The sequence below is a fragment of the Vidua macroura genome, chromosome 21 (genome assembly GCF_024509145.1).
Source record: "Vidua macroura isolate BioBank_ID:100142 chromosome 21, ASM2450914v1, whole genome shotgun sequence".
NCBI classification, from domain to species: domain Eukaryota; kingdom Metazoa; phylum Chordata; class Aves; order Passeriformes; family Viduidae; genus Vidua; species Vidua macroura.
In genome coordinates this window covers 6,259,774-6,282,916 of record NC_071591.1, presented here as the reverse complement: position 1 = coordinate 6,282,916, position 23,143 = coordinate 6,259,774, and the positions used below count along the sequence as shown (strand labels likewise).

Below are 23,143 nucleotides of genomic sequence, written 5' to 3'. Positions count from 1 at the left end.
ATGCGCTGCCCTCCAGGGAGATGCTGTCAAATATTCTTTGAAAAATTAACTTTCCTCATTCATAATGTGCCAGACAACTTGTTTTTAGCAGTCAGCTCTGTTTTTTATGGGAATGAAGGATCCATCAGCCCTGTGTTGCTGGTCATGGGAGGAGTCCATGGGATTGAGGTTACAGATTTCTATTTTTCAACCTCTGGATTGCCAGGGGGGCAACGCAGGACCAGGGCTGAACCTCCATTGAACAGCAATTTCTCAGGTGTACAAGAGTGCAGCCACCCATCTGAGCAAAGGCTGGTCCAAATATTTCCCATTTTATCTGGTGAGGACCATCCCATCTGGCTGCCCCTGGTTGCTTTAGGCACACTCAGGGCTGGTGCCCTCTTGCGTACACTAGAGACACAAACCTCTTCCAGGGGAATGAAAAGGGCTTTATTTCACGTAAAAAATGTAAAAGGACGTTAATTTGTTTTCTATTAGAGTGTAAACTTTTATTCAGAGGCAGCTCCCAAAGACAAATCATCTGTGTCACTCATTGTATCTCACTCGCACGCTGCTGGTTTTCATTGGTGGTTTAATTATCCACAGTGCAGCCATAAAGATAGTGAAGAGTATAAAACGATGCATTCCACACATCAGTGCTCTCTTTCTCACTTTTATTGCTTCAAACCCTGTCCTCTGGGTAATGATGTAAAGACTCTGTGACAGTTATACTGTGTTTGCTGCAGATCCATTTTATTGTCTGTCCACAGCAGTCTTTGGAAAGGCCTTTCTGTCCTCTGGGTCCCAGTGAGGCAGTAGCAGAATCAGTCTCAGTCCAAGCTGTCAAGGCCCACAAGAACTAAAAAGAGTGACATGATGTGGGCTGTATTTTAGAGAAGGAAAACAGAGGAACAAAGAGTGATGTGTCCAGGGTGGTTACACAGAAAATTGGTGCCTGAGTGAGCTGTCTCACTGGCAGCTGCAGCCCTGAATTGAATGAAGAATAAGGTGTTTGCCATGACATGGGAAGATCTTTTCCTCCATTCCATTAAGTTCACATCTGTCCCCGTGCCTTCCATGCCAAAGCCTTGACCACATGAAGTGTCCTCAACTTCCAGATCAACTCTGTAATGTGATGATGTTACATCAGTGTCAAGGCAAGCCCAGGCTGTCCTTTGAAAATCTGCCCTTGGAGATCCTCAGCACAGCTGGGATTTCCATCAGGCTCCATCAGGACAAATTTAGGGATGACAGAAATAGCTATCATCAAATCAAAACCTCAACCAGGCCTCCAGTTGGCATAGTATCCTACAGCTTACTACGCTCTTGTGAGCTAAATGAAGTGGGAAATATGCTTTCATTAGACATAGCTGAGTCAGCAATCTCCATCCTGAGAGCTGCAAAAGTTAAGACTGAAGCCAGTAGAATCCAAAGATTATCAAAGAGAACAATACAGTTAATACACACTTAATAAAATCCATCCATTCAGGGAGAAAAAAATCCCTACATTGGTTTACAAGGGCCAACTGGTGACAACACAAACTCTGGGATTTGTTTTTAATAAGCTCCTTAGAGCCCAGAAAATATTTCCCCTTACACTTTTTGCTGTTGGAAGGTAGGTCAAATGTTGGGCGTCAGCTAATTGGCAGCATTTGCTAAATCCTCCTTCCTCATCCCCCTGAGCATGCAAACCTAACACACCTAATTCCCAGTGCACCCCTGGGGCTGGAGGGAGACTACAGGCAATTGTGTGGGAACTGCCACCGTCTCCCAAAGGAGCTGTTGCTGTCCCACACCTTCATGTGACCCTCACATCAGCAGGTTGTGGTGGTGCTCGTGGGGGCTTAACCCTCTTGTCTCCTACCTTTGGGTCAAGGACGTGTTCGTGGAAAGTGAGATGGTCTGCATGAGGGGATAAGGAAGACTTTTGCAATGAATAAGTGATGTTTTGGTAGATTAAGTTCTTTAACTGCTTGTTTTAGAAGGGATCCTATCTCTAGGGTGAGCTGGGGAGTCATCCAGCTCCGAGCCCCTCATAAATCAGACCCCCAGGTCACTGTTGCTGGCATGTAAGTTCAGGTCTCAGTATGAGCCACAGGACAGGACATTCCCCCAAAACACCCACAGTCTCCTCTGAAAGCACCAGGCAGCATCTCTGTTTTTTTCCAGCTTGATTCCCTGCTCCCAGCAGGGCCTTGTGACAACAGACTTCAAATCCATGGCTCTGAAAATGCCAGCACGTGTAGGGACTGTGATACTACAGAACAGGCATGTCATGCCTTGGGTGGGAAGGGCTGGAGATTTCCTTGGGTTCAGTCCTAGCACTGTTTGGAATTGAAGGTGATGTGCCTGTTTCCTTCATACCTTGGTGCTTTTGATGGCAAAAGTCTCCTCTCTTGGGATGTGGAGGATTAGTTAATTCCTGCAATTCTTCCATTACTCGGATGAGGTGGATGGAAAAAGAGTAATACTGAAAGCATTTTTGGTAGAAAGCTGATGGCATAGACATGAATTTGTGGATTTTTTTAGTTGCTTCATTGCTCTAGATCACTCTTCCCTATGTCTCTCTCCTAGGGTGACCGTGGCCCAGTGGGACCCCCAGGCCCTCCAGGAGTCAAGGGGTCGATGGTAAGGAGTAAGTCTGCATTCTCTCACTCTTGCTGCCCCCTCTCTGTCTCTGTCCTAGCCAAGGGTGCAGCTTCTCCTGTCTTTTAGTTTCATGACAACAGCTGCAATTTCTTCCCGTGTCTGTGGGGATGGGAATGGGCATTTGAGTGAGTGGATATTGAGGTGTAGCCTCTCCCCAGCAGCTGAGTCCAGCAGGTTTTCCTTCAGTGCAACACTGGGGTTCGAGGTGTGTTCTGTGGCTCCATCAGCTGAGGACCTGCTGTGTCGAGTGGAGACAGCCAAGAGCTGAAGGACTGCAGGTTCCCAGCCATCCTGGCTCTTGAACAGACAGTGCCCACCAACAAGGATCTGTCTGAGCTGACCAGAGCAGCTGGAAATGCAGGGTGCTTGGGCAGCACAGTCACTGTGCCTCGCTGTGCTCTGCCTTTCAGGGAACTACATTTAGGAATTTAACAGTGGGCACCTCAGCTGGATCTTGTCTTGCTCTGACACTTGTTTCCTGTCTACTGTAGTACAAGACCCAAAGACATATTTTCATATTAATTCAGCCCATTCTCTCTGGCTGTTCAGAAAATCTTGCTGCTGTTATCAGTGGCCAGGTTGGAGCTGGGTTAGTGACAGCCTGGCCATTTCTTTCTGCCCCTGAGCAATTTTACCCTGACAAATATCACATCTGCCTGACCTTGCAAGCAGCCAACAATCCATTTTTCCTGTCTTCCCACTGGGAGGAAGAAAGTCTGTGCAGATTGTGGACATTCACAGCAGGCATGTTCTTCTGCCTTCCCTTTTAGGGGCACCCTGGGATGCCAGGAGGAGTGGGTTTTCCTGGGATCCCTGGACCAACAGTAAGTAAAGGCTATCATCACCTTGTCTTACCACATGCTGGGCATGCATGGGATAAGTCAAGCAACTGTATTCCAGTTTCTCTGAGTTTGATACAAACAAGAGATATGGGGAGAGCGATGGGATGTGGCTGGGAGCAACATGGAAAGAAACACAAAAAAAGCACAGTGCTTAATTCAAAATTTTGTATTCCTCAGGAGGGATGCAGAAGTCACAATCCAGCCTCAATCTTTTAGCAGGACACAAGCTCCCTAGTTTAAGGTGCTGTGGGCTGGGAATGGTTGGCAGTGTGGGGATCACACCATGTGATATAGTGATGTATCATGGTCATTTATCACAGTGACCACGGCATGCAGCGTGACCGTCCTGCATGGTCAAAGTCCCTGCTGGCATGAGAGGAGCAGCAGAGCAGCTCCCCCAGACTGACCCTCCATCTGGACAGGCTCATCTGGCACACTGCAGCTGTGGCTGGAGCATGCAATCACCGTGGAGGCAGATTTTAGCCTGGCTCCAGTTTCCCACAGATGTTCTTTAGATGTAGTTTGGGCTCTCCCAGCAGCACAAGTGCTGCTGGAGTCAACAAAAAGGCAGCCCTGGGTGGGTGCAGGGAATGGATTTTGCTCAGTGTGTGAATTCCCACAGTGCTGGTAACTGTGAGGAAGATCACAGCAGTGAAATGCCCAAGAAGTGCCAAAGGTGTGGCCTCCAAATCGGGGTCAACTCTGCCACTGCCAGGAACTCGAGGATGCTCTGGGTGCACTGGCTGCAGGCAGCTGCTGCCTGGGCACTGACTGTGCAGTAGCAAGTGAGTGGAGGTGAGGAAAAGAGAAAATCTGAGGTCAAGCAGCACCTCAGGGTGACCCATCTCTGCCTGGAGAGCAGCAATGTGGCACCAGCCCTGTCCTTACAATCAAAGCAGCACGATGCCACCCGCAGCCCCAGCGCCGAGCTGCTCTGTGGCCCCTCGTGGAAGCACTTGCTGTTGACAGAAGCCTGAGAGGCAGCTGCATATCTGTAGATGTCTCATTTTTAACAACTTCCCTCATGTTAGCTGCCACATGACTTGGGACAGCTGGAGCACTGGGCTCCCTCCTGCTCCAGGCCTGTGAGCACCCGTGGCCGAGGCAGTTTCTGCCCTGTGGCAGAGAGCTCCAGCCCTGAGCACCATCCCATGCACCACTAAATGTACCTTCAAGTGAAGCCAAATTTTGTCTGTCTTCACTGGGGCATAGCAATAGAAAGAGCTGAGGCATCAGATCCAGGTGGAGATACCAAAACCTCTCAGCAAAGCTCTGGGAGCTGAGACTGTCCCCAGGTCCTTCTGCTTCCTTCAGTTCCCTCTTCTCCTGCAGGCAAATAACAAGTTCGTCCAAGCAAAATGTTTGCTCCATAACTGCATTTTAAAAAGTCATAATTCAATAAGCCAAACCTCCCCACAGAGCCAGTAAATCAAATAATCTCCTAATATCAAATCCCCACTCATTAACTCCAGCTGTTTTTCCACCAAACATTCCTTATTTGCTTTTCAAGCCAGACCTGAGGCATGCAGTTGTTGTTTGTCCTAAACTGTTAAAATCTTTGAATGAGCCTTAGCAGTGATGGCTGGTTAATTCAACAAAGGATGACTGGAAATGGGAAGCAAAGTCAATGGTAGGAAACTTTGCCCTCGGTTTCAGCTTCCTGAGGGTTGTGAATTCCTTTTTCCTCTTCTTACTCACCATTATGGTGCATCTTTTCTGTTTATAGACAGTTTTGGAAATAATGTGTATCTATAGGAATATTAAAGGTCACTTATCTTCTCCTAAACAGTTCATTGCAGTTCCAGCAGGGTAGCTAGCTATTCCCTCAACGTTTGCCATTACAATTAATGTTTCTGTCCTTGTACTTTCATAAGCTGTTTGGGATAGGCTGAGACTTCCAGAGGAGATTCCAAATACCAACTAAGGATTTAATTTCAGTACATGGTTATCATAAAAATCTCTATAAAACAAGCATCTGACACATCCACTGCCTGTGCCAGTCACCACTGTCCTCACTACCAAAAGTGAGAGGTACTGTGATCACAAATACAGCTACAGTCAACTCACTTTTCCATACTGAGCGAGAACAGCTCAGCATTTGTATCCTGAACTTATGTGCCATGCACAAAAGCAAAATCTTCATAAATGGCAGTTATAGGAGCAGTAGGAAGATCACAGCCCAATTCTGTTCTGATCTGTGGTGGAATTTGCAGGGCTGACAGTTGGTAAAAGCTATTAACATGTAAACAGCCAAATTTGATGTGGAATGTTTGAGAGAGCAAGGAGTGAATGTGTCATTTTGAGGTTTTCTTTTCTGACAGCAGAAAGGCACTAACTTTAAATATCAGGTTTAAAAGCTGTGATACAGAACTAAGCACTGTTAAATAAATATATCCTTTATGTTCTTTTACTCTGATAAATATTCTAGCTGGGGAAAAAAACTGGCTTTCTGCATTTTCTGTATGCACATTAATGAATGATGTGTGTACAAATCCAGATTAAAAGAAAACCTGAAATCCTTCTGTAATTGTAAGAAGAACAGGATCATCCACATCATCAACAGTTCACATTAAATTAGTATCTATCTGCCAGTATCAATATTTATGCAGCATTAACAGGGCAACAGTTACTTAAAGTCAGTATTTGGCTGAAAAGATCCAACTTGGATACCCAAGATGAGGTGTCTGATTTTGTATTTGGACATCTAAAAACGAGATTCTGGTTATTATTATTTTTGAACAGATGCTGAGAAACAGCTGCTTTTAATAGATTCAGAGAGGATTCTGGATGTTCAACTTCTCTTCACATCACACCACTGACACAGATAACAGCCTGCAGGTCATTAAGCATACAAACCTCAGCCAGGATCTTTGGCCTAAATGTTCACAATCCAAAGACAATCCATGACTTAAAAAAAAAAAAAAAAAAGGCCATTTATAGACAAGTAGAAATGGTAATGTTTTTAGCAAGTGTTTGATGAACCAATCAGCTGGTCAAGGGTCTGCATCTGAGGCCCCTGCAGATCCCATAGGAATGTAGGGTCTTACCAAAGCTGCTGCCTTCCTCATTTTGTGTCCTTTTTCCCCTTGCAGGGTCCAGCAGGAGCCCGTGGTGCGCCAGGGATCCGAGGCATGAAAGGCCGTAGGGTAAGCACTGTCCATGAGCTTTCATCCCTCTCCTCTTCCAGACATTGGAAAAATAACCTGCTGGCTCAGTCTGGGGGTGTGAAGATGAGCAGAAGTTGGGCAGCACCTCCACAGACACGTTTCTGCTGCACACAAAGGCTGTGTGGTCCTTGGAACAAACCTTACCAGGGAAGTGAATGCAAAGGATGTGTAAGGGCAGAGGGGTGTCCACAGTAGAGGTTATCATGGAAGGGGTCCAGCCTGTCTTTTCCAACTACCTGCCATGTCAAAACACAGTTTATGGATGCTTCTGGTGAGGATGATGAAGATTTAGTTGCCTGAAATTGTGGGAAAGGGTGCAGGTGGAAAACCAGAAAAGGTGCCTTCGTTGCTGTGGGAGAAAAAGTAGCTGAGATATGAAGTGTTGTGATATAACCAGAGGCAGATGAAGGAGGAAATGTTATGTCATGACATAGAATTAAGAGACAAGGCTGACACAAATAGAGCTGGGCTGTTCTACCCATGTGTTCCTCTCCAGTCCCACAGGATTGACACCTCCCAGCAGGGCTCCACAGGCACGTGAGGAAGGTGTGCTTTGCATTGTCAGTAGATCAAATTGTAAACACGCCCTGTGCCTTTCTAAGGATTTTTCCAGCCCTGATTTGATGTGTACATACATCAACAGTACCACCCTGTGAGCACAGGTGACTCCTCACCCTGCCTGGAGGGAGCAGCCCCCAGCCTCGTGCTGGGTGCCACTGCCTGGCACCACTGGCAGTGCTGTGAGTTCACCTTTCCCTCAGAAAAGAGCTCACAGGCACTCAGAGTCAGCTCTTGTGTGGCTCTTCCTGCTCTGTTTGGGTGACAGCCGACAGGACAGTGACCTCTAGACCTGCCAAAGCTGCTTGTTTTCGTGCCTGTGACATCCAGCCCCCGTCCCACTGAGCTCTTCAATCTTTCTTCTCCAACTGGATATTTATTGCAGGAGCATCCCTGCTTTGGATTGTTTTTCCTTGTCCAGCTGCTTTACAAAGTATTAATAGCGAGCACGCATGAGTTCTGCTGAAGGCCCCAACAACAACATATTTTGCATTTCTCTCTCCAAGGATCTGTTTCCATGTTTCATTTTCAAAGACACACACTGGAGTAAACTATACATTTTACCTGCTCCCACTCTCTGCTTCTCCTGCAACTTCTGCTTGGGTGATTCAGGACAGCCAACAATTTTGTGTTTCCCTATGCCAGAGTGAGTGTTTTCTTCAAATAGCTGGGACCAGCAAAAGAAAATGAATAACCAACTAGGAAGCTTTGTAACCACGGAGTTATGTACCCTGGAACTGCTCTAAACTTTAAAATCACATCTAGAAGGATGCCAGTAACATCCAAGCTTGGAAGATGTTTATCAGGGTCCATCTTTTAACTTGTGACTGGGAAAAAGCTCCCATTCCTCTGTGCTCCTTGGTGGAAAGGCCCATGGAGTTCACTCCCAAGGTCCACTTGCCAAGGGGCTCCTGGGGAGTGAGGTTCCTCTGTGCTGCCCAGCAGGGATTAGCTGGGCTGTCTGGGACATCCATGATCATGTTGGATGAGAAACTGGAGGTGCTCCTTCATGGCAGGCTCTGAATGGATGGTGGAAAATATCCCAAGTTAAAACTGCAGCACAGGGTTGAACAGGAAACACCTTTGATGGATCCAGGCTGTGAATGTGAGGGCTCTTGGAGAGGTGGATCCTCCCAGGGGATCAGGTGCTTTTGCCAGTGCCTTTAATGTTTGCAGTGACAGAGCAGGAGTCCTGGAACTGCCTCCTCCCAGCTGCCAGCCAGGGATCCTTCCCCATCCCTGCCACTGGGCTCTCCTTTCAGCAGGTGTGCACAGGCAGCTGCAGTGTCTGGCTCTTGGGTTGTCCAAGATTCCCTCACAAAAACCTTCTTCAGCTTCTTACATCCGTACTGGCCCCAAGGCCTCAGCCCACAAGGAAAGCTGGATTCAGCTCCCAGGAAAGGAGGTTGCCTGGGACATCAGGGATTTGCCTTTGGCTGTAGCTGGATCCAGAGAGAGGGTGTCAAACCCTCCAGAGAAATCCTGTGGAACATCAGCTGCCACCAGCACTGTCCATCCTCAGAATGGCATCTCGTGTAGCAGAGACCTTCAGCTTCATGGCCTGGCTTTGCATTTCCTCTCCAGATGTTCAGTCCAGCAGGTCCTGTGCCAGTCATTCCCTCTGGACACAGAGAGAGCCAGACTTCAAAGTGCATCCCAGCCCTGCAAACCAGGAATGCAGCAGTGCTGTATCCTGACAGGCTGCAGCGCCTGCAAAAGGTCACCTCAGGATGTGCAGAGCATTGAGGCAGAAAGGAGGTGCCTGGGGAAAAGGGAGCATTAAGGAATTGGTCTTGCCCTAAGGACATCAGTATTGGGTAAAACTCTGCCTAAAGCTCTACCAGCAAGGACTGACCCTCTGGACCTGCTGCTGATGTTCCTGCTCTCAGCTCCCATTGCTGGGCTGTGCTGTGGTGGAGATCTGGTGGTGTTTGAGCACGGCAGTGATTTAATCCATGCAGAATTTGTGAGGCAGAGAGATGCAATTTCTGAGATCCCTGGCAGGAAGGGCAAACCTGGGCTTTGCTGTGAAATTCTACAGATTTCAGTGGATATGATGTAGGGAAGTCAGTATTGTAAGAACCAGCAGATCTCCTGCCTGGAGGATTTCTGGTTCAAATCTCTCTCATTCACATTTTCCTTCTCTTCATACTCTCAGAAGATATTACAGACACAGGATCCTATGTTTACTTACTTGCTCCTGTGATTCCAGCTCTTGCTTTACTCAGGATGGGGAAATGATCAGACATTTCAGACATTACCCTCTGTCTATCCTAGCTTACAGAAGGGATGTAATTCAAATCAGAGTGGAAATATGAATGCAGCCCCTGCCAGATGTTTGTGGATTCCATGAGCTCTGTTTGTGGATGCTTCATTAAAGTTATTCTGCTTTTGAAGGAAACATAAATAGCAAATATGGTTTTGATTGTAAAGAACAATGGAGATTTTTTGGGGTCTGCATTTATGTTGTGATAGCTTTTATAGTGTCAAGATATGTATATTTTAAAAAGAAAAGCTTTTTAAAAATTGTAACCTTCTTTTTAGTCCTGACAGAGCTATTGTCCCTTCAGAAGTCTTTGTTTATCCCACCAAACTGATACTGAACAATTTTCCTCAAATGTTATTTCCTTTCTAGTCTTCCCTAAGGAGAAGAAACTCGGACATGTGAGCCCAGGCACATTTCCCTTCATCTGTACTCTGTGTAGCACTTGGATATGTGCTTAACATCCAGCTAGTGACAGCCATGTACCTGCTTAAACCTAATTATTTAACCAAATCAAGGTTTAAATTTGGAGGCATTTGATCCAGCAAGCCCCTAGCCCTATGTCACTTAAATCCTAAAGCACATTTCTGCTAATCAGCTCCCCACAGGAGGAAAATGTGTGATCTCCTAAGGATAATGTCATCAAAAAAGACTGGGAGTCTCTGTGAAAGGCTGAATATCAACCAGAGCCATGATTTTGTAACTCACATTACAGAGCTGCAGCTGAAATCCTGCTGTGAAGTTCCTTACCTTGCCCTGTTCTCCTGGCCAAGGTGCCTGTCAATATTTCTAGAATTTTATCCTCTCACTGCTGGGTTCTGGCTCAGGTGATACAGAGGAGCTTTTCAAATCCCAAAGCACATTTCTCTGTTCCACTGTGCCATTCATTCATCCAGCTCCTGCATCAGCTGCTGCCCAGGTGAAGCCTGCAAATCCAAGATAAGGGGAGCACACCTGCACTCCAGGCCCTTTGCTGCTCCATGCCAGAGGGAAGGAATTGCTGCCTCTGCCACCCACATGGACCCAATGATTTCCAGCATCACCAACTGCAGGAATTTATAAATGCCAGGGATTTGTAAAGTGCTGTTATCTAAGCAGACATGAAAATATTTGCCTTTCCAAGCCATGTTGTTCATGGAGAAGTGGAGGGTATTGTTCTGCTTCCAAGGATCTTTCTAGTTGACTGAGAAAGCCTCAGAAGTGTTTGGGGAAAAGCTCGTTCCAGATCCATGGCCAGGGATGCCTCCCTTTGGCTTCACTCAAGGCATCTGCTTGCTTTTTTGTTTGGCCAGGCTGTGATAACAAAATATCAATATTTGGATAACTGGGTAAGGAAGGGGCTTTGGGTTTCTGGAAAGGAGCTACTGACTGCTCTCATGCTGCTGTTCAGAGGCTGGTCACTGTCTCTGTCTGAGCTCTGAGTAGGTGTTTGACAGCAGGAAATGCAGCGCTGCTCTGCAGAAACACCTTGTTGAGTACACAGTTCTGCAGGAGCATGTCTGCTTTAGCAGCAGGATAAATTCCTATTGCCTCACCTGGACTGGCAAAGCCTGGAGCTGGGTTCCCCTGCCTTTGTGAGCTGTCTCCTCCAGCCACTGTGAGTCTTGTTTAGTCTGGGGTTCCTGATAGCGCTGCTTGGTGTTGCTCAGCACAGGGAAATGCTGTCCTGACCTGCACTGAGTGTCCAAGGGGAGCCCAGGGGCTGTGTTCAGCCCTGCTTGCAAGGCCAAGCTGCCAGGTCTGCAGGGGGAAGGCACCTTGAGGTGCTCTGAGGAGCCTTGAGGCTCTTGGCTTTGAGATGCTCCTTGGAGAGCTGCCAGGACCTCACTCACTCATCTCTAACCAGCCTTGTCAGTAAAAGAGTGTTTTAAAAATGTAACTAATTGACTAAATGTAGGTTTTCCTGTCAGGGTGGATTAGGGGAAGCCTTTATGCCAGGTTTCAGCCCAGGAGGCTGAAGAAGATGAAGTTTCCCACATGCATTTGAGAATAGAGGGTCGCTCTCTCCTTCAGGCCAGATGCCAATGAGATGTGCTGTGATGGGATTAGGCAGGTGACTACTGCAAAGTGAGATTGCCCTGGCAGATCCTGCCATGCTGGTGACAGGGCTCTGCTGGAAGAGATGAGGATACTGTAAACACTTCCCCAGCCAGCCCTGATGAGAGCCACAGCCATCACTGAAAGCACCCAACAGCCTCCACCTGGCTCAGAGCAGCCCCTGCACTGGCAAAGGGGCTGGACAAGGCAGGACAGGCTACAGAAGATGGATCTGGAGGGGCCAGCCTCATTCCAGTTTCCTTCCCAACTCTAATCCAGATCATCACTGTAACTTTCATGTCCCACTTGCTTCTGATCCCTGTTCCCTCTTTGAGCCTGAGCTAAGGAATCCTTGCCCTCTGCACATCCTTCCCCTGCTTCACTAATAGGTCACCACATCATCTCAGACAGTAAAGATGTAATTGCACAAAATATCCAAGTGGCTGCTCAAAGAAAAGGGCAACAGTTTATTTTCCAGGGAGGATGATTTGGTTGTTGAGGGTGCTTTCCCAGAGTGCCAACATCATAGCCATGCTGACACCTCCCTTCCCAGTGCAGGTCTGGGTATTTGCTGGGTGTCCCAGTCACCCCAGGCAGCCTCCAAGATGCCTCCAGGCCCTGCTCTTCCACCTCCCCAAGTAACAGGGCTGTCTGACTCGAGCTGTCAGTAGCCTGCTTTTAAGCGACCTTCTGGTCTTTGTCATTGTGCTTTGAGGTTTATAGGGACATGGATTCATGAAATCTTGGTCTTTACTGCTCTCTGATCTAGGGGCCAGCATGAGCCACAGCACTTGGGGAGCTGGGCTGGTGAGAGGTGCTGTGACATTTGTGCAGCACAGCCCCAGCTGTGAAACACCCCTTTGGTTGTGGGGATCCCATCTGGGGCACAGCCCTCTGTCTGTCTGTCTGTCCTGGAGGCCAGGCTGAGCACTCTTCAGAGCTGTGCCATACTGGCAGTGCAATACAGGCTCTCGGTTATTCAGTCTCTGCTCCTCTGAGCCAAGCTCAGTAGGAGTTTTTGCATTATTTTATATTGACAATGTTTGTCTGCTGTAATAATTTGGCAGGGTTCCTATACATTTCTGCTGTACACTGCTTTTCTTTGTGAGTCTCTCTCTTTGCCTGTCATCCTGGAGTTGCTTTTCTAACACACTGGCTCCCTAGCCCTGTTATTACTTTTGGCACTGGGTTTGCATCCCGATTAAGCACATTGGCTCCTGTTTTCCCTTTCTGCATTGGCCAGCTCTCAGAATTCCTCTTACCACTACGTTCTAGCACCGCTCTGTGTTTTTATTTATTATTTATATTGCAGTAGTGCCTAAGAGTCCTAACTGAGCTCATGATTACGAACATGAAGTCTGTTAATAGAGTCTCTTCATATGCCCTTTTTTAACTCTTTTATTTTCCTTCACTGTGGCTCTTTATTCTCTGTCCATGTGACACACTGGTCTCTGGGGGTCACATGGTGCTGAAGGTTGTGTGTTCAGCTTCCCTTGAAAGATAGATGGTCTTTAAAGTCCCTTTCAGCCCAATCCATTTTTTCTGTGATTCTCTGATCATATCCTTACCCTCTTCCCAGGGCTCTCCTCGCTTGGAATCCTCTAAAAGAACAAGGATGCCCCTTCCTCAGTGATGCCCAAGCTGTACCATGAACTAATTTTAGCTACTCACACCCGCTCATTTGCAGCAGGGTGTGTGTCCCACACACCTCCTGAGGCCCCTGTGCCCACCTCACACTCACACACCCAGGAGCAGATGTCAGGCATGGCACCAGACCCTCCCTACCTCCAAATGCACAAGCACCTGCCTGGTCCTTAACAGCAGCCAGATCTTTAAATACCACTCAGCTGTAGCTGAGGGCTTGGAGTTCAGCTGCCAGCAAATACACTTTTCTCTTTGGAAGGAATTTGACAAGACAATGTGAAGGTACTGTGCAGTGGGGGTTGTGCACCTCTATGCCACCAGTGTGACCATGTGACAGAGTGGTGTGGCAAGGGTTAAGGGCAAAGGTGTTGGAAAAGCAAGGTTTCTAGGAAGGAAAAGGTTTGCTGTCAATAAGGCTGGAACTGCAAGTTTGTCTGTGCATTGCAAAACTGTAGTCATGTAACCATTGTCTGAAAATAAGGCTGCTCCTGGCCTGCTTTTCTCCTCTGGCTTGGGTTAGTGGTTGGTAGTTGGCTTAACAGGAATAAAAAGTGCTGTGTGCTGGTAACAGTGAGAAATGAAGCAACAAAACACAGAAAGAATCTTTTTAGTCCTGGGCTCTGAGCTGCTGTGCTCAACCCAAGCAGGTATAAATTGGCTAAGCCAGGATTGATCTCATGGACTGTCCTGGTGGCCAAGGCTAAAGTGACAGCTGGATTTTCCAGTGAGCCATATCCTCTGTGTTCTTATTTTTGCCTCTCTTTTGCCTCCTTCTAGGGTGCCAGAGGGCCTGATGGACCCGTAGGTGAGCCAGGGGCGCGAGGTGCCAAGGTGAGTGCCAAGGCTGCTCTCAGCTGTGCTGTGGAATGCTCTGGGCAGGATCAAGGTCACATCCTCCCCCAGGAACAGGGATGTTCAATTGCTCCATGAGGATCAACCAGCAGGGATGAGTCTGTCTTGCAACCAGAGTAAAATCTATCCAGCACTGGTATCAGGGCCCTTGCCCACAGGTGTTCCTTGGGGCACAATCCCAGGCATCTGGCCTCTCAAAAGCTGCAGGGAACTGGAAGGGAAATTTGATGCACAAAAATGCAAGAGCAGGTGGGCTGGGGCAGAAGAGCATCACCAACAGCTTTGCTGCTGCTGGATGTGTCTTTGTCTTTTTGTTTTGCAGGGCCGACCAGGGGAGCCAGGCAGGGTGGGCCCAGATGGGCTGCAGGTATGTCCTCTGTGAGAGCCAGAGCTGCCAGCCCTGGGGACACCCACATGTCCTCAGAGCACCACAGGTGTGTCAGCACATCCCCAGCTGATAACTGCTGTCACTCTGTGTTCACAGGGCAAGATGGGTGAGACTGGGGAGACTGGAGCACGTGGCTTCCCAGTAAGTGTCCATCCCTTCTACTTCTTTTCATAACCTCAAGTCCTTAAGTTTTGAGTCCTGGTCCAGGAGGAAGAATCTGGACCCTATCTCACACTTGCAGGGCCACCTCTCCCCTCCTGTCACTGGGGCACTTTTGAGGTGCACATTTCTGCCAAGAGGGATGAAGGATTGCTGCTGGGTTGGAGCTGACCCTGGTGTTTTTAATTTTTCTAGGGTATCCAAGGACCTTCTGGACCTCCAGGAGCAAAAGGGGCTCCAGGCGACCCGGCAAGTGTCTTATCAGTCTCTCTCCATCTGTCTTTCCTTGCACACAGACACTTCATTTCTTTCTCTGTCTGTCTCTTCCCCACCACTTATCCCTTATCCCTTTCCCAGCTTCTCTGTCCTTGCCAACTCCAGCGTGGTCAGAGATGTGAAAGACTTGGCTAGAGTCCTAGGAGCCATAAGGAAAGACAAGGTCAGACCCCTGGAAAGTAAAAGGGAGCCATGGATCTACCAGGGAGAGTGTAGGATACGGCCTGGGGTGGATTTTGGAAGGGAAGGTAGGAAAGAAGGGCAAGGTTGGGTCTGGGACAGGGTCAGATATAACAGGAGTTGGAGTGTAGGTGGAGTGGAAGCAGGAGCAGGAGGGAGGCTGATGGTGTCAGAACTGAGCCCACAGCTTTGGGGGAGTCACTGGGGGAAGACAGACCTCAAGGAGGGCCAGCAGTGCTGAACTGTGAAGGGAGAGAGTAAACCAGACACTTTCAGATTGGCCACTGCAGTTGTTTCAGATGGGAGCCAGGAAGATGAAGGGTCTTCTGAGCTCTTTGCCTGTTAAGGTGCCTCAGCACACCCACTGCTGGCCTCTCCATCCCACTAGCCAAATCTTGCACAGTGAGAACTCTTCTGAGATGTGGGAGGGAACTAGAGTTTTATCCTACAGACCATGGAAGTGATGGCCCTTCAGAAATGAAAACAGTTGTGTGAAAAGAGCCTTGTGTCTCTATTTTGCAGGGTCCCCAAGGACCACAGGGGCCACCCGGGCCTTTGGGAGAAATGGGGCATAAGGTAGGTCTGACCTTTGTTGCTGTTTGTTTTCCCCTTCCATCAGGAGTGGCAGGACTGAGGGAGGAGTAAAGGTGCAGGGGAGCATCCCTCCACACCTTGCAGTGTGGAACAAGCAGGAAGGATTTCCCTTAAGTCTGACAGTCAGCTTCCAAAACAAATGGTGAAAATCAGAAATTTGAGCACCCTTTACATCACAGGCCACAGACACCCAGCTGGTGGAAGTGCAGACCCATCTTCTCAACAGAAGATACATTTCAAAGGTGACGGCGGCAGGGACCAACTTTTTGCACCAAGGTGCAGAGTCAGGGAGCCAATACAAGCACAATTCAGACTGAGTACCAGTCTTTCCCTCTCCCTGGTGCTGTTGCTGACACACACAGGTTTGCCAGCCCGCCCAGATGGCCAAGGCAGCCCCAGCAGAGGCCAAGGCAGCCAGTGCAGGAAGCTCAGAGACGCCTTTGCTGCTGACGGTGCTGCTGGGCTGTGGTTGCCATGAAGCAGTGACACAAACACTCCAAAACCAACCAGCAGCTGCCAAACGCTGCCCCAGTGGAGTGCAGGGGATACCTCCATGGTTTCCCCCAACTCCCCTGCACTTTTGGCTTTATTTCACTCCCCTTAAAATAATACAGTCTTGGCTCTTTCTATCACATGTGCCAGTGCCCCTTGCACAGCTCCTTTCTGTAGGTCCTGAGCTGTAACACAGACGTGAAGGTGGCTTTGAATGCAGTCTATGCAAAGTGTGTGAGTCATGAAAGTTTCCATTCTCATGGCTGTTGGACTGGATGGAGCGAGCTCTCAGCATGGTAAACCACACTGGGGAGCTGGAAAGCTGCTACTGAGCCACTCTGGATGCTGCCAACCAAGAAAGTACAGACCTTCATTCAAATCTGTAACTCTTCCAGGAGCCTTTCTCTGCACTGGCACCTCTGGAGAAACCAAAGCAGGATTTTTTGCTTTCATTGGAGCTTGAATTTTCTCATTGCGTGACACGACCATTTGTTCACAAACCCAACACACACCCTGCTCCCTCCTCTGCTTGAATCCATTTCAGCAAGCCAGGAATTGGCTTTATTCCCTGGGTAGCTCCCTTGACTATGTGCTCTTTTTTCCTTTATTCCCAACTGTAAAGAGAAGGGAGATTGTTGTCTGGAATGCAAATATCATAAGTAAATAAACTACTCAAATCCTTTAAAGAGAAGCTTTACTGTCCCATCTTTGGGCTTGTTTTACAGACTCTCATTCCCCACACTTCTCAGAGGTAGGAGCAAATGTACAAAGATGAAAGCTCCCAGTAGATCTTGGTACTAAAGATAGTGAATGACTGTGACCCCACAATCAGGGGCTGCACATGGAGCTGGACTGAGTGAGAACAGTTTGCAAGGTCATTCTCACATCTTCCATCTTTCTATCTTAATTCCTATCTTTTTCCAGGTCAAGCACTCATTTTTGGCTCTTTGAGGGATGCCAAACCCCTCTACCAGAGTGTGTGCCCACGTGAGAGTGAGAAACTTTCCCTCAGCCAGTCCAGCCTGGGCTGTGGATTTCTGGTCTGAGCCCAGGCATTGGCCTTTGGATATTTGCTGGCCCTGGACAGCCAGAGACAGCTGGCTGATGGATGTCAAGGCTAATCTGGCCAAAATTTGTGCTGGAGGGCTCAGTGTCACCTTGCAGCCCTCAGCTCCCTTTAGTTGGCAGCACCATCGTGCCCCTGCCTCTTTGGGAATGGGGCCAAAGGCCCAGCTGGAAGATGTGGAGCAGCTTGCCCCTGATCAGAAGGAGCCTGTTGGTGCAGAGGATGTGCTCACACCAGTGGGAATGGAGAGGTGGGGCTGCAGGGAGCAAGAGCAAGAGCACAGCCAAACATTTCTGTTACCCGCTGTACCAGCCCAGCCTGCGGGACCCTTGCAAAGAGCTTCCAAGTCTAATCTGGGCCTTTTCCCTTCCATCCCAGCTGGTTCCAGTGCTGCTCCCTGGTGGGGTTACTAACCTTAGAAAGCAGAGGGATTGGAAGGAGCAGAGAAAGGTGCTTGGCAGAGGAGGCTGGGGAGAGGGGAGGTGTGAGAGCTGCTCAGAGCCCTCCCAGAACCCGGGCACGAGGGGCCTCTTTGATGCTGTGGACCCTGAGCCAGCTCCAGGGAGGTAATTGCATTGCAACCAGGGCTTGGCTGTCCCAGGAGAGCTCTGCTAAAGGAGTTATGTCTTTGATCTTGTTTCTGCTTTGTTACAATGGGTTTTTTCATTATCTTGTTTTTTTTTTTTTTTTCCCAGGGCCCACCAGGCTCAATGGGACAACCTGGTCTTGCAGGTGAACCTGGCATGAAGGTAAGAAAAACCCTGAGAGCAGTTTCTCTGTCAGAGTGGGGTGATAAATGGCAACTTGTGCTCCTGAAGGACTGAGTGACATTGCAGGTTTACGCTCCAGCAGCCAAAGCAGATTGTGCATTCAATAAAAGATAGTTTTAAAAACCTAAAACTGGGTTAATTTTAACCATTTTTACAAATTCTTGAGCCCCATCCTGAGGGAGAGGCTGTCAGTGCTGGGGAGAAGCCCCATCCCTGGGATCTTGTGCCTCAAGAGCTGTGAAGGGCCTTGGAAATGAAGCTCAATTCTTTGCAGATCCAAAACCTCAATGGAGAGAGGAGTCCTTGAGACTCAGAGATCCAGGCAGCTTCTAATTCAAAACCAGAAGAGTCTTAGGAAGGTCTCAGACTTAAAAATACCCTCAGACAAGGTCCTGCCACAGTTTCCAAGGCTCAGCTCTCTGGGGACTGAACTCCTCTGATGGTTAAGGGGGAAGGGTGCCCTGCTGCAGACCATGAATGCACCTTCTTGTCCACATAAAAGCCATCTCTTTGTTTGAGTAAAATCCCAATGCTGGGCAGCTCAGAGGGGGTTTTATTTAATCCTAACCCACTTGGTCTGAACATTTGCTCTTGTGAGCAGAGCTTTTGAACAAACTCTATGTGGGGATTAAATGCAATTTCCTCTGTGCTGCTCTTCACTCTCACCCCCCACCCCATCCTTTGCCATGTTTTCCTTGGCAAATCTTCTGACACTTCACTGGAGCTACCGTGTCTTTGGCATCCTGACACTGCAGGAGTGTTTCAGCTCCAGTGCTCCTGGCTGGCCCTCCTTGGAGCAGGCATGATGATTTGCACAGACACCCCTTGACCTGCTGGCCTTGCTGGGAAGTTGTGGAGTGAGAGTCCTGTCCTGCTCCCTCTCCAAGCTGGAAGGAGCTGGACCAAGACTGGTCTGTGCAGGGCAGTTTGCTGTGGGATGAGGTTTATGGATATCTCAAACCTTTTTCCCTTGAATGCTCTGCATTTCCTGAGCTCTCTTCCATGCAGAGCAGGTTGCTTGGATGGGCACCAATGGGAGAGAGCTGCCCTATGGCCATCCTACCCCCAGTGCCACACTGGCAAGATCCATTTGTTTGCCAGCTCCTTCTGTTCACTCATTTACTGCTATCAAAGATTCAGGTGCTTCTGGAACTGGGCCTAAAAGAGCTGTTGGACTTTTTGCTCCCTCTCTCTGGTCGTGTCTGCCACCACACCACATTGCACCCACCCTGCTGCTTGTCTGTGAAGGGCCATGGCAGAGAATGCCTTCTGGATCTGCAGCTGCAGGCAGCTCAGACCCTCTGTGACCCCTGTCCTGTCCATCTTTGCAGCAGAGCCTGTGAGATGTGTCCTTCTTTGCTGCCCCTATGCTGGGCCTTAGAACCCCCTTTGAAAACTCAGCTGAAGGTGTTTGTGTGGGAGAAGGAAAGAAATAGGCAAAATTAGGAGTGCAGTGGGAAGAACTTGACGCTCCCTCACTGTCAGTAAACAGCTTGTCTCCCTGTGTGTGCTTCCTTCCTTTTAGGGTGATCCTGGCCAGTTAGGAATCCCTGGAGAGCAAGGTCTCGTTGGCCAAAGAGTGAGTATGGCCACCTTCTGGTGGGGCTTCTGTGCCTCACCAGTTCCCCAGAGGTTCTGTCCTTGCTGTCCCACAGCCTGGACAGGCTGGCCCTGTTCTCTGCATCTGTTCCTTCTGTGGGTGCTGGAAGCACCTTCCCCACAGAGCCCCTCAGCCCGAGCTCACCAGTGTCTCTGAGCCTCTCAGGTGCCAGTGTGACACCGAGTGTGAGAGGGGCAGTGTGGGAGCAGAGCTGGGGACAGAGCCCTGCTGTTTGCCACAGGCTGTGTCCGTGCAGCGCTGGGCACGCTGGAGCAGAAGGCAGCTTCAGGCAGGGAACACTGGGCACACTGTGTGGGCATGGGAGGGGGCATGAATGCATGGATTGAGGCTGGCAGGGGCTGTGTCCCTTCCCAGGACTGAGGTCAGTTGTTGGAGCAGGATGAAGAAGGCCCAAGTTAAATGAATTCAGGCTAAGCTCCTTTTCCCACAGGGAAGGAGAGCTTCCCACAGGTCACAGAGGGTCCATGGAGGAGAAACTGTGGCTCAGAATAGAGCAAGAGGCTGAATTCCTGCTCTTGCTCCAGGAAGAGCTTGCTCAGCATTAGGGTATGAGACAGGACGTGTGTTAGAGTGCAGGGCTGGGCTCCCATCACTGCAGCCTGGCTGCTGCTGTGAGCCAGCTGCAGGAAGCTCAGGAAAAAGCACATTTAGGCACAGCCTTATGGTGTTTGCTTCTGTCCACAGGGAGAATCCGGGCTGGAAGGGGACACCGGGCAGCTCGGGCCAGATGGCATCAAGGTAAGCCTCACTCCCATGGAGGTCCAGCTCTAACACACATCCCTGTGCACTCAGGTCCCTGTGATTCCCAGAGCCAGGGTGAGGCTGAAGGGATTACCAGGTCCTCTGTGGAATAAACCTCTGCCCTGCAATCTCTAAGGGCTTTTTCTGCAAGCACACATAACAAACCCCTCCTGTTTCACTCCTCTACCCACGTTTTTTGGCATCCGATCAGATCTCCAAAAAGGTCAAGTTCTTCAAAATCTGGTTTCCAACAATTTGTCTGTTTTATTTGAGTCTTTGCAGATCAAATTTCCAACTAATCAGGAATTCCTGGGCCTGGCAAGGGAAATCAAGGATTGTCCATCACTCTCCCCTACACCACTGACCAGAACAATGTTAGAGAGTAAAGAAACCAGATCCCTTCCCCTGGCAGAGCCCCAGGATCTCACTCAGGGTTTGCTCTGTCTCTCACTGCTGTGAGTTTGCTACCTTGCCTTTGGAACAGGGCGCTGATTCCTGTCCCTGCACAGCCAGCCTTTCCAAACAGGCCAACAATTTTGTTCCATGGAAAGAAAGAGCAGCCCATCCCACAACAACGCAGTTTATTGCTTCTTTCTAGTTAAACTATTTGCCATGTGTCTCTACTTCTGCTTATCTCTGAATGCTGGACCAAAAATATCCTCCTTAAGGACAATCAAGGCTTCTGTATTCTCTTGCACTGCTGGCTGTGCCCGGGAGCTCTTGAACCAAACTAGCTCTTTCCACCCCAAATGTGTCTCTGGACACTTAACCAGATGTGTCTGTGCTCTTTAACCAGATGAGAGCTTCTTGAGCTCTCCCAACACAGGTGCAAGAGGAAAATGGTTCAGTTCAAGGCTGCTTGGCTGCACATGTTGCTCTCAGTATAAAACTGGCCTCTATCATTGTCTCCATATAATTTTGAGTGGTAGTACTGAATAATACAAAATATTTACAATATTTTATTTATTTTGATAAAAGAAAAGCAGCTATAAATTTACTTCTTACACTTCTATGATTGTATTTCTGGTCTGCATTCCAGTTGGTTGATCTTGCCAAATACTGAAATTTTATTATCTGCCAGATTTCTTTCATAAATTTCAATGACAGGTTTCACATGGGAAGCTTTAATTGGGTATTGGGAAAAATTTCTTCACTGAAAGGGTGGCCAGGCATTATAACAGGAAATGGTGGAGTCACTCTCCCTACAAGTGGCACTTGGGGCCATGGTTTAGTGGTGGGCTTGTCAGTGCTGGGTTGAAGTTTGGATTCATTCGTCTTAAACGTCTTTCCCACCCAAATGATTCTTTGATTCTATGATTTTGCAATTGTCAGAGCAGTGATTTGACAGGATACCCACTGCTCAGGCCATGGATCCTTTACAGGGCACAGTGACACAGTTTCACAGAGTGTTTATTGGAGCCCTGGGCTGATTTCTGTTTGGCAGCAGGAGCTGAGCAGCTGCTCCAGACAAACTCATCCTATTAAAAGTCTTTCAGCATCCCAAGTTCAGTGCTTCTGGATGAGGCAAGGGAGACTTTCAAATCTTGTCAGACTGCCTCATTCACGTAGGAGGTTCAGGCCTTATTGCAGGAGAAGCAAAGGGGTTCAGGTTACTCTGTGTAATGGGGAATTCTTTCTCCATCAGCCAAGAGATTTTAAAGAAAAGAAACCTGGGTTTGCTCCTTTTTCTAAATGTCAAGTGTATTATGACTCATCCTCATTCATCCTTTTCCTTGCAGGCTCTCTTCCTCTCAGACTCCTGAAATATTAATTATGAGGTGGGGTTTTCCCTTGCAAGAGCTTTGAACAGTGACCCACATGTTGTGTGGCTATGAAAACCTCCCACTCTCCTCTCTTCCACAGGGAGACAAAGGAGAGCAAGGCCCGGAAGGAGAGAAAGGAGAAAAAGGCAATGAAGGACTGAAGGGAAAGGAAGGAGCTCCTGGATATCCCGGCATCCCAGGTGTCCGAGTGAGTCTGTGAAACCAGCCCTTGGTGACCCGTGGGTTCCCTGCAGTGATGAGTTTGTGAACCAGGGCACTGCTCAGGGCAGGAGCTCACCTGAGATGTAACTTGTCCTAAACATTATGGTAAAGTGGGTTGTTTTCATGAAAAACTACATCCAGGAGATGAGTTTGGTCTTTCAACTAGGATTCACACTTGAGAACGTGAATCTGATCTGCCACAGGCTTTGAGAAATGGTGCCTCCTTCCCACACCTCTGTAATGCCACATGCTGTTAGAGGGGGTGGCCCAGAGGACTGAGAGGGGCTGATTTTTCCCTGGTTGCCACAGCTGGCTTGGGCCTGGAGCTTGGAATTGGCCACCTTGTGCCTGCTCTGATGGTTACTTGCTTGCTTCTGGGCTTCCCTTCTAGGATTTCCCCCTTAAATATAGAAAACAACTAGAAGAAATCAGCAGGATATGACTCCTGAATCCTCAATGAATATCCTGGGCATGTCTGGTTCAGTTGGAGGTCTGATCTTGGTGCTGTAGAAAGAAAAGGTTTGATTCTGGCTCTGAGATGAGAGGAAGCAGGGCAGTGTCAGGTGGAAGAAGGCTCTGCCCAGTGCCCCAGTGGGCTGCTTTGCAAGTCAGGCCTTTCTGCTTGAAATGTGGAGTTTATCAGGTTGCTGACATGGTTTATTCACTGTGATTGTTGTCTGTGATCGGAGTTATCAGCAGCGAGGGCTTTGCAAGGTTCATTCAGCAGAGGAGTAGCCCAGCTCAGTGGGACGCGCTGCTCCCCTGTGACACGTGTCCTACCCCTCATGCAGCTGGGGAACACACCAGCTCCAACCCCACACATCTGTGGAAAAGGAACAAGAAGCCCAAGTGTAAAGGCAGCTCTGAAATGTGTGTGAAG

General features: G+C 48.6%; 1 protein-coding gene across 3 annotated transcripts in view; it reads left to right on the top strand.

Annotated features, from left to right (window-relative positions):
• COL27A1 (collagen type XXVII alpha 1 chain) overlaps positions 1-23,143 on the top strand; it is a 141,460-nt gene that overhangs the window by 84,106 nt on the left and 34,211 nt on the right. For all 3 annotated transcript variants that reach the window (XM_053996476.1, XM_053996475.1, XM_053996477.1), the window contains 12 exons: positions 2,554-2,607; positions 3,399-3,452; positions 6,563-6,616; positions 13,917-13,970; positions 14,314-14,358; positions 14,476-14,520; positions 14,734-14,787; positions 15,517-15,570; positions 17,842-17,895; positions 19,442-19,495; positions 20,222-20,275; positions 22,142-22,249. In XM_053996476.1, the coding sequence (XP_053852451.1) occupies positions 2,554-2,607; positions 3,399-3,452; positions 6,563-6,616; positions 13,917-13,970; positions 14,314-14,358; positions 14,476-14,520; positions 14,734-14,787; positions 15,517-15,570; positions 17,842-17,895; positions 19,442-19,495; positions 20,222-20,275; positions 22,142-22,249 (684 nt within the window). The remainder of the gene's footprint in view (positions 1-2,553; positions 2,608-3,398; positions 3,453-6,562; positions 6,617-13,916; positions 13,971-14,313; positions 14,359-14,475; positions 14,521-14,733; positions 14,788-15,516; positions 15,571-17,841; positions 17,896-19,441; positions 19,496-20,221; positions 20,276-22,141; positions 22,250-23,143) is intronic.